General features: G+C 47.0%; 1 protein-coding gene across 1 annotated transcript in view; it reads right to left on the reverse strand.

Moving 5' to 3' along the window:
- Nucleotides 1–10,139: 10,139 nt before the first annotated feature.
- The window catches only part of SLC12A8 (solute carrier family 12 member 8), a 149,343-nt gene continuing 145,241 nt past the window's right edge, over nt 10,140–14,241 (reverse strand). Inside the window, exons 16-17 of the mRNA XM_068968511.1 lie at nt 13,775–13,835; nt 10,140–10,302 (exon numbers count right to left, since the gene is read on the reverse strand). Of these exons, the coding sequence (XP_068824612.1) occupies nt 10,140–10,302; nt 13,775–13,835 (224 nt within the window). The remainder of the gene's footprint in view (nt 10,303–13,774; nt 13,836–14,241) is intronic.

Genomic DNA, 14,241 nt, shown 5'->3' on the forward strand with positions numbered 1-14,241 from the left:
CTCAGGGCTGCCCAGAGTGAATCTGATAGAGACCACATGGCCCATATTTCAACCCCGTCTTCATATGTGGTGAGTCCAGCTTCTTTTTACAGAGAGGCATCTCTAACTGACACAAACAATCAGAAAAGTGCACAGGCATACACATACACATACACACACGTGTGTGTGTTTTCAAAGAAACACAATTTACCCGCTTTTTTCCCCCTTTTTTCTTTCTTGGAATAAAACTTGGAGAAAAAAAGAAACAATTTTAAAAAAGAGAAAACCCCAGGCTCTCCATTGTCTTAAGAGACTCCCATTAGAGAAGTGCTCTGCCACTTTTAGAAGGAAGCTGTGGCCACCTCACATCAACAAACGGTGATGAGCAGTCAACTATTCTTCTGCCCTCCATTCACCCCGGCCCAGCAGCCCAGGGAACAGGTAAGGGTGCCAGCCCTGATGCTGTGAGATGGGCTGCATGCCCAGGAGCAGAGCCAACTGGGGACCCCATGATGCTGGTGGGCCTTTCCTGCCATCTGCTTCACCCTTTACTTGAATGTGACCTTCCTCTCACCACCTAAGAAGAATGCCTTGTCAAGAGTCAAGGACTCACACCTCTACTTGCGTCAAACTGACAAACTGACATCTATCTCTGCTTGTGAGCCCCCTCATAGCAGCCCAGGCACACCTCCCAGATGCAGAGATGCTGAACAGTGCGTGGTAAATACAGACTTCTGCATTTTTGCCTGCAGAGAAGTGCAAACAGTATGGGCTAACCGAGCCCATGCAACCACTGCTTCCTGGGCATCCACGTGGATATGTACGGGATAAGATATAGCAAGAAAAGGATGATTTGCTCTAGAAGGCTTTCCTGGTAGTTCAGATGGTAAAGAATCTGCCTGCAATGTGGGAGAACTGAGTTTGATCTTTGGGTTGGGGAGATCCCCTGGAGAAGGGAATGGCTACCCACTCCAGTATTCTTGCCTGGAGAATTCCATGGCAAGGCTGCAGTCCATGAGGTTGCAAAGAGTTGGACATAAATGAGCGAATTTCACTTTACCTCAACCCTTGGTTAACTTGAGAGTGGGATAGATATTTTTATGTTTAAGAAAATTTCCCAAGAAAGGGAAGGAAGGCTGAGAGCAGTGGAATACGGTCATGGCCAGATGAGTCTGATTAGCTGAGGGGGGTGAGGGGGAGGCAGAACTGAAATCAGCAAGTGGTGACTTCCAGCTCCCCACACCCTGACTGCACCTGCCACAGAGCCCCTGCTGGTGTCTGGAGAAGGGGCCCCACCTTGTCTCCCGCTGACAAGATACAGCGGGGCCTCCTGAAGCAAGCGGACTGCACCCCGCTCTGAGACTCTGAGCTAGCAGATGCCAAGAACCAGTGCAGCTCCCGTGGACTTGCTTTCTTTCAACCGTGCCCACAGTGAGTGACACAGAATCAGCAGTGCTGGTGGGAGGACACTTCTATGACACCTCCTCCACCATGATTTCCTCCCCAAAGATGCACAAAGTCACCCGGAGGAAGGCAGGAATTGTAATTCCCACTTTACAGAGAAGAAAATCAAGGCACAGAGAGGTTAAGAAGCCTACTCAAGGTCACAGAACTAGTAAATGGTGGAGCCAGGATAAACAGAGATCTTCGCCCCAAATCCCATGAATTGACAACTATACCAAACTCCCTTTCAAAGGAATCCACTTAAAGGTCAAAGGATGGAAGAAGGGATGATCCACACTCTCTTGTTTTGGCCCTTCTGTGTTATTTGTCTTTGCTCACCTCATTCCCTTGGTTCATGAGCCTTTCCCTATACCCTGACCAACCACTTCCTTCAAGAAGTCGCCTGGGTTTCTTCCTCACTTGGTGTCTCCACAGCATTCGTGAATTCAACTTGCAGCCATCATTTGACTGGATGCCAGACACTTTGAGATTATACTCCAGCCCTTTCCCTGTGCCCCTCCAGCCCATCAGCTCTCCAGACTCCCAAAGAGGGTCAGGTCTTAATCCGCAGATCCTATGTAATAGTTACTTACACAGCCAAAGGCAAAAGCTTGAAAGCAAAAGGAGAAAGGCGTGGCAGATGGTTAGATAGCATTAGAAAGAAAAGAAAGTGAAGTTGCTTAGTTGTGTCCGACTCTTTACAACCCCATGGACTGTAGCCTGCCAGGCTCCTCTGTCCATGGGATTTTCCAGGCAAGAATACTGGAGTGGGTTACCGTTTCCTTCTCCAGGGGATCTTCCCAACCCAGGGATTGAACCTGGGTCTTTGCACTGAAGGCAGACTCTTTACCATCTAAACCACTAGGGAAGCCCTAGATAGCATTACTAACTCAATGTGCATGAGTATAAGCAAACTCCAGGAGGTAGTCAAGGACCGGGGAGCCTGACATGCTGCAGTCCATAGGGTCCCAAGGAGTCAGACATGGCTTAACAACTGAATCACAACAACAAATGGCCAAAGGAACTGTAATCAGTTCAGTTCAGTTCAGTTGCTCAGTCGTGTCCGACTCTTTGCGACCCCATGAATCGCAGCACGCCAGGCCTCCCTGTCCATCACCAACTCCCGGAGTTCACTCAGATTCACATCCATCGAGTCAGTGATGCCATCCAGCCATTTCATCCTCGGTCGTCCCCTTCTCCTCCTGCACCCAATCCCTCCCACCATCAGAGTCTTTTCCAATGAGTCAACTCTTCGCATGAAGTGGCCAAAGTACTGGAGTTTCAGCTTTAGCATCATTCCTTCCAAAGAAATCCCAGAGCTGATCTCCTTCAGGATGGACTGGTTGGATCTCCTTGCAGTCCAAGGGACTCTCAAGAGTCTTCTCCAACATCACAGTTCAAAAGCATCAATTCTTCAGCACTCAGCCTTCTTCACAGTCCAACTCTCACATCCATACATGACCATTGGAAAAACCATAGCCTTGACTAGATGGACCTTAGTCGGCAAAGTAATATCTCTGCTTTTCAATATGCTATCTAGGTTGGTCATAACTTTTCTTCCAAGGAGTAAGCGTCTTTTAATTTCATGGCTGCAATCACCATCTGCAGTGATTTTGGAGCCCAGAAAAATAAAGTCTGACACTGTTTCCACTGTTTCCCCATCTATTTCCCATGAAGTGATGGGACCAGATGCCATGATCTTCATTTTATGAATGTTAAGCTTTAAGCCAACTTTTTCACTCTCCTCTTTCACTTTTATCAAGAGGCTTTTTAGTTCCTCTTCACTTTCTGCCATAAGGGTGGTGTCATCTGCATATCTGAGGTTATTGATATTTCTCCAGCAATCTTGATTCCAGCTTGTGTTTCTTCCAGCCCAGCATTTCTCATGATGTACTCTGCATAGAAGTTAAAAAAGCAGGGTGACAGTGTACAGCCTTGACGTACTCCTTTTCCTATTTGGAACCAGTCTGTTGTTCCATGTCCAGTTCTAACTGCTGCTTCCTGACCTGCATATAGATTTCTCAAGAGGCAGGTCAGGTAGTCTAGTATTCCCATCTCTCTCAGAATTTTCCACAGTTTATTGTGATCCACACAGTCAAAGGCTTTGGCATAGAAAATAAAGCAGAAATATATGTTTTTCTGGAACTCTCTTGCTTTTTCCATGATCCAGCGGATGTTGGCAATTTGATCTCTGGTTCCTCTGCCTTTTCTAAAATCAGCTTGAACATCAGGAAGTTCATGGTTCACGTATTGCTGAAGCCTGGCTTGGAGAATTTTGAGCATTACTTTACTAGCATGTGAGATGAGTGCAACTGTGCGGTAGTTTGAGCATTCTTTGGCATTGCCTTTCTTTGGGATTGGAATGAAAACTGATCTTTTCCAGTCCTGTGGCCACTGCTGAGTTTTCCAAATTTGCTGGCATATTGAGTGCAGCACTTTCACAGCATCATCTTTCAGGATTTGAAACAGCTCAACTGGAATTCCATCACCTCCACTAGCTTTGCTCGTAGCAATGCTTTCTAAGGCCCACTTGACTTCACGTTCCAGGATGTCTGGCTCTTAGATGAGTGATCACACCATGGTGATTATCCGGGTCGTGAAGATCTTTTTTGTACAGTTCTTCTGTGTATTCTTGCCACCTCTTCTTCATATCTTCTGCTTCTGTTAGGTCCATACCATTTCTGTCCCTTATCGAGCCCATCTTTGCATGAAATGTTCCCCTGGTATCTCTAATTTTCTTGAAGAGATCTCTAGTCTTTCCCATTCTGTCCTTTTCCTCTATTTCTTTGGTATAGACACAATTAAATTAATGATCTCGAGATGGGGAAGTAATGCTAGATTATCCAGGTGGGCCTATCTAATTAAACGGGTCCTTAAAAGCAGAAGAGGCAAGCAGGAGAGTTAGGAGATGTGATGGCAAAAGCAGAGGAGGAGGTAAATGGGCTCGCCGATTGCTGGCTTTGAAGCCTCCAGAAGCTGGAAGAAGTGAGGAAAGAAATTCTCCCCTACATCCTGCAGAAGGAACCTAGCCCAGCTGATGTCTTGATTTTAGGCCCGTGGGACCCATTTCACACTTTTGACCTCTAGAACTGTAGGAGAGCACTTCTGTGCTGCAGTAAGCCACTGTTCATGGCGATTTGTTACAGTGGCAACAGGAAAGTAATACATCAAGACTGAGTGCTCTAATTATTTTGCTCCTATCTCCACTGGGCCCCCTCCACCCCTGCTACCCACACCCACGAGGCACTGGGACAACTGGTCCTCGGCATGAAGGGAGGGGTGAGGGGCTCTGTGAACCTCCAGTGACCGGTCCTGCCCCTGCAAAGTTCAGGACTGGTTCCTCAGCCCCTCCTCCCACACGCTCTGATCTCAGGGGGGGTGCCCCCCACTGGCCCTCTCTTCCCTCCTCCACAGGAGAGCAGAAACAGAAACCATGTCTGAAGCCAGGTGGCTCCAGAGCCTGGAGCACGCTCACTGGATTCTCACAAGGATCTGCAAAAGCCCGAGCAATGCTGAGGGTGGATTTTTGTCATCACTCTCAGACTTCCCTCCTCATTCCTCAGCAAAGAGTGGTGCAAACCCCTTCTGGCCTCGGCCCTTGCCTGCCTTTTCAGGACTCCCCCTGCCGTGCACTGCCTCACCCCAACATTCTGGAAGCCCTCAATTACCCTTCAGTCCCATACACCTTTGATCACGCTGACCTCTCTATTGAAAATGTCCTGCCCCTCCTCTCTGCCCATGAAGTGCTTGAATGGGGTCAGATATCTCCTCCTCCAGGGAGACCTCCCTGACTACTGTCAGAGTGGTTAAGCGCTCCTCGGTCTACTCACAGATCCTGTGTCTGCCTCTATCACTGCTCTCACTACTACTGGGATTCCTTTCGCTTTCCTCACTTTTCCTCTCCATGGGGAAGATGAAGCTACCCGTCAAGCTCCCACCAGCAGAAGCAGCACTCTGCCCCTCGCCCCTCACCAGCCCATCAGTCAGTCTTAGCTCCTCCCCATGGGAGGGGGAACACCAGTCAGATTGCTCCAAGCTGGGGCCACAGTTCATGAGCAGGCAGGCCCTGGAGTTGAAAGGTAATAGGTGATTACTTTATGACTTTTGTGCATATGTTATTGGGAATGGGGCCAGCTGGTCATTCTCTGCCTTGATTCCAGCCCCTCATCCAAGGGTCTGGGAGAAGCAGATTCTTAGATTCAAGAGGAAGAAAGTTAGACATTACAGGTCTTGCTTCAGCCTTCTGGTATCAGCTACACCATATCAGCATGGTGTTTTCCATCCTTAATATACTCCCTTAATCAGAAACCTGGAGGGAAGGCAGGATGATGAAATCCTGAACTTCAGACCTCCGCACTGACTTAGAATCATTTGTCCATGGTGCTCTCTATTGATTACGTAGGTCAGAGAACTTATTAGCATGATTCCCAGAGACATCTGAGAAAATGACCCCTGTCCTGGTTCCCAGTCCTGAGTTCAAGAATCCTCTAGAACTGAGCAGTATTCACCTCGAAAGTTTGACAGTGGTGACTGAGGAGTTAGTTCGTTTCTGCCTAAATGGCCTGTGATCATATTTTTACGTTATAAAGCTCCGAGATTGGTTACTCAACTCAGGTGAGATAGTCTCAGGCACGTGTACAATTACTTCAGTCATGCATGGGTGGGTAGATGGGTAGACCAATGGGTGGGTCACTGGGTGGGAGGATGGTTGAGTGAATGGAGAGATCAGTGGATGAATGAGTAGACGGTTAAATGGATGGGTGGAAGGATGGATCATTAGAGGGACAAACTGAAAGAAAGTGTGGCCTGAAGGGAGGCATTTATGGTCCCAAAAGATCTAATATGATCCTCATTCATCAGATGTTTTCCCCTACAACTTGGCACTCCTTGGTTAAGACCTTGAGTCTAGGGATCTGACCGTTTGCCTTTTTAAGAAAATGTTGCTAGTCTCACTGCCATATATTCTGACTGTGCTGGCATTTTTAGCATTCTTTATAAAAGCAAACTCTCTCTAAATGCTCCAGTGTCATCTGCCTCACCTCTCTGACAACTTGAACTTGCTGCTGACCTCTGTCATACCCAGATAGTACATGGTACCTTTTATATGCCGCCTCAGATTCTCTCTGCCCCACCTGATTCTGGGGCTGCAGCTGGTCCATCTTAGCCACCACCACACCAAGAAGTTAAGCTGGGCTCCAGTCAAGTTCATGTGCACAAACCCAACAGTGCTTCGTGCCCATGGAATAGCCACTTGCTGCAGAAACTCACTAGGTACTCACACAAGTTGAAATCACAAGTGCAGGGGGCAGGGTTAATGCCCCTCCCAGCTACCCTTTGACTGTGGGGAATAGGAGCCAGTGGATGAATTCTCATCCTTTCCTCCCTCTGCAAGGTGGTCACGAGATAGGAGTTCCTTCCGCCTCTCAGAAGAGTCCTCAGAGACTAAATGCTCCACTGCACACAATGCTGAAGGGCCACTAACCCAACGTCATGCCTTCTCACCTGGCCCACCCTCTTCTTTCCTCTCATTCCTTCCCTGGATGTACCCCCCACCCCCACCCCCGCCAATCAAGCAATAACACACAGACTTCTGCTTTCTGGGGAGTTCAGCCTAAGAATCCATCACTCCATTACTGCTTTACTGATTACTATTTAAATAATATAGTTTTGTTTAAATACAAGATATCTGGATCTAATTAGAGGTTCCAGTGTTGAGTGTCTGCCTCCCACACTAGACTGTGTGAGCGACTCCTTTCAGTATCCCCAACACCGAGCAGAATGCTGGAATTCTCTAGCACACCCATCTCCTTTCACCCTTTTCCATTAAATCAATCATCTGGGAAAGTTCTCATCTTGGACACCTGAATCTTCTGCTGTGTATGGTTTCCAAACCCAGGGCCATCTCTATCAGAGGGGATACTCTTCTAGCTTCTTATGCAGAATTCAAAAAAGCCAAGGGCAGTATCACGAAAGCCTTCTGTGACTGGCTGAAAAACAGTGTCCCCAAAGTGGGCGCCCCCATCCCCACCCCTATTACTGTGACTGTGTCCTCATTTGCCAAGGCCTTTGCAGGCGTGATGAAGTTAAGGCTCTTGAGATGAGGAGATCAACCCACTAAATGCAATCGCATGTCTGCTTATAAGAGGGAGGCAGAAGCCCGAGTTGTGTGCACACAGGGGAAGGCAAAGTGGTCACATAGAAAGAGATTAGAAGATACTGGTCTTAAACATGGGAATGATATGACCATGAGTCAAAGAATGCCAGTGGCCTCCAGAAGCTGGATGGGCCCGGACCAGACTCTCCCTGAGAGCCTCTGGGGGGAGCACAGTCCTGCTGCCGCCCTGATTTCAGCTCAGCAAAGCTGATTTGGGACATCTGGTCTCCAGAACTGGGAGAGAATACATTTCTGTTGATTTAAGAAACTCAGTTTGTGTAATTTGTTACAGCAGCCACAGGAATCTAGTGTGGCTTCATCTTTAAAAGGGCTCTGCTGCTGCTGCTAAGTTGCTTCAGTCGTGTCTGACTCTGTGCGACCCCATAGACGGCAGCCCACCAGGCTCCCCCATCCCTGGGATTCTCCAGGCAAGAACACTGGAGTGGGTTGCCATTTCCTTCTCCAAAAGGGCCCTCAGAGACACCAATTTAGCCCTTTATGAATACATTGTCTTTCGTGCTTTCCCATATACCTATAGTTAACTCAGCATTTATTTTCTTTCCATTGTTTCTAATGATGTTTGGAAGTCTGGTATTTAACCCCAAAGGTGCAAAAACGGTTAATTATAAACTAGATGTCACTGTGAAGTTACCATAAACTAGACCTCACTTTCTAGGGGAGAATGTTGAGACCTAACGGCCCCTCATCATGACATCCCTGCCCCCACTTGCTTTAAGCCTATTTCATCCAACTGGTCAGTGTTTCTCAAAATGAGGTCCAAGGGTCACCTGTGTTGAATCACCTGAGGCACTCATTAAAAATATAAAGTCCAGTACTCACCCCAAAGCTCACCTCTAGGACTGAGCTGCAGAAATCTGCACTTATAACCAAACCTCCCTGGTTTCTTAGTGCCCTGACGTCGAGAAACTCTACTACAGGAGAAGGGCTTCCCAGGTGGTGCTAATGATAAAGAACCTGCCAGCCAATGCAGGAGACGTAAGAGATACAGGTTCGATCCCTGGGTCAGGAAGATCCTCTGGAGGATTGTATGGCAACCCACTCCAGTAATCTTGCCTGGAGAATCCCATGGACAGAGGAGCCTGGTGGGCTACAGTCCATGGGGTCACAAAGAGTCGGACACGACTGAAGTGACTTAGCACGCATGCACACACTGCAGAAGAAAGAAGTCAGAATGACCAACAGTACGTCCCTTCGTCGCTCAGTGGTGACACCACCAATTCTGGGCCAGGACTGATTTCATGCAGGAACAGCCCCCACCAGGGCCCCTAGACTGGATGCCTGTGATGAATGACACACCAGAAAAAGTGAGTTGTGAAAGCGTTAGTCACTCAGTCATGTCTGACTCTTTGTGACCTCATGGACTGTAGCCCACCAAGCTCCTCTGGCCATAGGATTCTCCAGGCAAGAATACTAGAATGGGTAGCCATTTCCTTCTCCAGGGGATCTTCCCAACCCAGGGATCAAACCCAGGTCTCCTGCATTGCAGGCAGATTCTTTATCATCTGAGCCACCAGGAATGCCACACTAAGGAACCAAAATAGTCCTGTCCCCTCATGTGTTCACACTGCAAAACAGCTGCAGAGGTGTCTGGAGTGTGGGGCACCACACATGCTTTTGAGAATGTGAGTCACCATTAAGTAATTCTTGGTAATTTAACTTTTCAATTAAAAAGATCTTCACTAAACAATAATAGCTTACAAATGCATGTCCCCTTTGATCTTGCAATTCCACTTTTGGGAATTTATCCTACAGATATTCATTATGCTTGTACATATGAACACGATTATTCCCTGCAGAACTGACTGTAATAGCAAAAAATTGGAAACAATCCAAATGCCATCACTGTAGAACTGATGAAATAAACTATAGCACATTCATACAATGAAAAATAATGAGGAAACTGCATGTGTATTGATATGGGAATGTCTCCAAGATAGATTGTTAAGGGGAAAGGCAAGGTGCAGAGCAGATGTATAATATGCTAGCTTTTGTGGATGAAAAGGGAGCAATAAAACTCCACACTCCTATTTGCTTCTCTATTCATAACAAAACGCAGGTAGTGTACCTGAGAACAGTGGTTATCTCTGATGCAGGAGATGGGAACTGAGCAGATGAGAAACAAGAATGGGAGGGAGACTTTTCACTGTATATATGATTTCACTTTGGGGTTTGGAACCATGTAAACATATTATTCATTCAAGGAATAAACAATAAGGCTTAAAATAATAATTTATTGTGGCCCTTAGAACAAGCAGCCTGGCCTGGTTCTGCACACCTGCAAGCCTTGGTGTCCATGTGGTGCTCTTCAGCCTGGACGCATGTTGCAGGGGCCACGGCCACTGCAGTGGGTGCCTGGTCAGACGTGGCACTCCAGACCAGAATGCTCATTTCCATTGTCCAAAACGGCAGCGGGAGGACGGGTCTTTGAGTTTCTTACCGAGGAGAACCAGCTCCACAGAGGTTCTGGGATTTGGGTCCCCTGCACCCTGGACAGCTCCAAAAGGGGAGGGTTCTGGGCTGCCTAGTACTGAGGACTCGGTACCTAGTACTGAGGCATCAGCTCTTCCCGGCTCACTAGCGAGGAGTGGTGGTAGCGATCCCGAGTGGCGAAGTCTGCGTTCTCCTGGGTGAGCTGAGTCATCTCCGTGTCAACCCTAGCCAGGGACGGTGCCAAAATGATCTGCTCTTGGGGGGATCGCAAGCTCCTTTGGTGAGAGAAACATGGAGGGCAGTCAGAAGGAAAGACCACAGTACTAACCACTGGCAGTCAGTCTTCGCTAGGAGGGAGAAATGCCTTGCAAAAACACCACTGTGCCTATTACTTAATATGTATTAAACAACAGAACTGTTGAAAGCTCTATGTACAATGCTTCATGAATCCAAAGTATTAGAAATAAGTATCAAATAAAGAATGATATTTATCTTCCTTAACAGAAATGTATAAAACTATAAAAATAATCTTCCAAATGCTGTGGTGTCGGGGCTCTATAGCTCTACTTTGCCTTTTTGTCAAATGAAAGAATGGAATGGAGAGGCTGGAGAGTGGAAGCGAATAAAAAGAAAAACCTTCTCTTTAGTTCTCCGGGAAGAAAGATGAATGAGGAGCAGCCCCGGTTTACAGAGTAAGCAGTTATGCAGTAAAGCGTGAAAGCTCTGGCACCAAGCTGGCCTGCAGGCAAAGAGTGAGCTCCAGTGCCACAGAAAGGTCCACGTAGAGTTGGAGTTGGAAGAAACTGGTAGGGAAAAATGTTAGGGATACGTGAGGGAAGTGCTGACAGCAGAGAGACGAGCCTGGCAGACAGGATATCCAAAGAAGCCAGGCACAGCTCTGTCACCAGTTAGCCTGGCTGCTGCTGCTAAGTCACTTCAGTCGTGTCTGACTCTGTGCGACCCCATAGACGGCAGCCCACCAGGCTCCTCCATCCCTGGGATTCTCCAGGCAAGAACACTGGAGTGGGTTGCCAGTTCCTTCTCCAATGCATGAAAGTGAAAAGTTAGCCTGGCAGCCTCATGCAAAGCTCTTCACCTCCTTCTGCTTCTGTTTCCTTACCTCCTCAATCCCCTTCTAGTTGCTGCAGTATGTTAGGTCCTGAAATCACCTTAGGCATAGATTTCCTCTTAAATCTTTACTTTGTGGGTAGTTATGTTGAATTGTTTAAATAAGGAATATATTCGATAGTTGTTTTAAAAAAAAAGTGGTAGAAACCTTGTTATAAATCTGCGGGACTTAAGCAGAAAGCTTCAGTGACTAGAAAAACATGCTGTTATAGGAGTTCAGATCACACAACTAAGGCTTTGTAGCCACTTGATGAGAACATATCTAAATTAGAGGGGTTGGGCTTTCTGAGAAATGAACTAGCTTCTATAAAGGTTGAATGTGCAAGAAGTAAGGTTAGGAAGTGACAGAAATGCCATACTAGTCAACATGTGTTTAAGGTCAAACCATAATCCTTTTCTGAGTTCAGGGAAATAATACACTTCACTTTCTAGTCTAGGACAGCCTAAGAGTTCTCACCTGGGCAGTTGCTGAGACTTCAGGAAAGAAAGCTTCTCTAAGGTCAGGCTTAATTTTACATAATTCTGGGAATTGTAGGTGTAACAGAGGAAGTAATACACCCAAACTTCTTTGCCCAAAACACCCTACAGTATTGTTCTTCTTTGGTTTTGAAGAGCATCTGGGGTGACAGTTGTGAAAAAAATTCAAAATTACAAAAAAGAAAACACAGCAACCAGTTCCTACTTTTAAATGGTCGCAATTTCTAGGTCCTTTCCCCTGAACAGTCACCACAAGATATCGCTCAGTAGCCATGATGAGGCCAGTAAGCTTGATGCTGACTCTTAGCTGAGGCCTCTACCACCCACTCAACAAGTCCACGGAGACATGAATGGTGTGAACTAGGTTCTCTTCCAAACCAAGCACTGTCATTTTCTAAGAACAATCTCCTCCTAACACATTCTTCACGGAGGAGCCTGGTAGGCTGCAGTCCATGGGGTCGCTAAGGGTCAACACGACTGAGCGACTTCATTTCGCTTTTCACTTTCATGCATTGGAGAAGGCAATGGCACCCCACTCCAGTATTCCTGCCTGGAGAATCCCAGAGACAGAGGAGCCTAGTAGGCTGTCGTCTATGGGGTCGCACAGAGTAGGACATGACTGAAGCGACTTAGCAGCAGCAGCAGCAGCAACACATTCTTCTTTCTACATAGCACAGCAGTGACCTCTGAGGTGAAATCCCAGAAGTCAAAAAAGAATGCTGACCTCCCAGAGTCATTTGTAGGCTTTCAAACCTACAATACCTAAAAATATTCATGTAAATTGGATAAGGCCAAATACACTCAGCCACACACCAGTTGCAGCTCCAAAATCTGAAGGCAGCTTCCACACAGAATCTATTTCCACTTAACCTCTACTTGCCCTCAGGACTAGGAGCAGTGCAGGTGTGCTGTGACCTGGGTCACCAAGCTGGTGCCTCAGACTGAAAAGAGGCAGAGAGCGGCCCCACCCCTCCTACAGCTTCACGCAGGACCTTCAGTTCAGCTTCCAAGCAGATGGCAGGGAACTGCCCCTCTCCACACCACTCTCCCTGCCAGCCCCCTCCCTGTTGGTTCCCATGACCCCTGTTCCTGTCATCAACATTTCTCTAGCATCCAGGGTTTAGCATCCTGGTTTAGCATCCAGGTCATTCTCAGGCTGACTGGAACAGACTGGCAGTGCTTATATTGTCCTAAAACAGATTCTTGGGCACTTCCCTGGTAGTCCAGTGGTTGAGAATCTGCCTGCTGATGCAGGGAGCACAGGCTTAATTTCCAGTCCAGGGAGGTTCCACACGCTGTGTGCGCCACAACTACTACGCCTGTAGTCTAGAGCCCAGGAACCGTAACCACTGAATGCCCGTGCTGCAACCACTGAAGCTGGCGCATCTGGAGGCCATGCTCAGCGACAAGAGAAGCTGCCGCAACGAGAAGTCTGCATGCCGCACCTAGAGAGCAACCTCCGCTTGCCAGAAGCAGAGAAAGCCACATGCAGCAACAAAGACCCAGTACTGCCAAAAACAATACAAATAAATAAAAATTCCCAGAGTCGTGAGGCCTCCAAAGGTAAGCAAGCATCAGCACTGGAAGCGTAGAGGAGGAGGAAAGAAACTGGGGCACTCATGAAATCTTCCCTTCCCTGAAAGGCTTTCTGCTGTTTCTCAGGAATGTTTGCTCTTCCCTCTCCTTGGGTATTGAACACTGAAGTCCCACAGAAACCCTCTGTTTCTATACTTGGTCTCTGCACTTTCACCAGTACAGTCATGTCAACTACCTCTGACTTGAGATGGCAGAATGGAAGTTCTGGGCCTTGAGTTTGTGTGTGAGTCAGTACTGATGCTAATGTGCCTTAGATTGTGAACTCACTAAAAGTAACTCTCTTGACTTAGATCTGTCAGCAACCAGATTCTAAAGAGAGCCTCTGTTCTTGATTTCTGAGGATAAGAGAAGAGGGGGCCGGAGGAAGCTTCTGATGAGCTGAGGCAGAGGGGCTGGGTGGTGGAGGGCAGTGAGGAGTGGTCTGAGTTTCCTTGAGGTTCTCAAATGTCAGGTATTCACACCACAATTCACCCAAGCCCATGAAGCACCTTTAGCACCTGCCAAGCCATGCATCTGCCCTTATCCTGGCCCCAGGTTGGCACAGACCTGTAGGAGGGGATCAGGAGGGATCTCATCCATCTTAAAAGGCTGAAGTTGGAGGCTAAACCTGCAAGGAAGACATAGACATAAAACTTTATGAAGACTCTATGTAAGCATCTACAATCCCAGGTTTTAATGGGGCAAATACATCCCCTGATACACACAAAGATGAGCACAATTTCCCCCTCTTTTTCAGTCTAATCAAACTACTTTCATTATAATACTCTCTGACAGTAACCAGCTAAGGACTTCATACTTATAAGTAGTTTTCAAAAGCTTATCTCTAAACTCCAAAATCCCAAGAAAGAAAATGAATGTGTTAGAGAGAAAGAAGCAGATGGCTTGCTAATTTCAGTCTTAGGAATTATTAATTTTTTTAAATTTTGATAATTTTATTTTTAGATTCAAACTGATATGTGTTAAATATATGCTATAAAATCTGCCACTAGACCATACCCTCCATGAGGACAAGA

Source organism: Capricornis sumatraensis, chromosome 1, assembly GCF_032405125.1.
Source record: "Capricornis sumatraensis isolate serow.1 chromosome 1, serow.2, whole genome shotgun sequence".
Classification (NCBI taxonomy): Eukaryota; Metazoa; Chordata; class Mammalia; order Artiodactyla; family Bovidae; genus Capricornis; species Capricornis sumatraensis.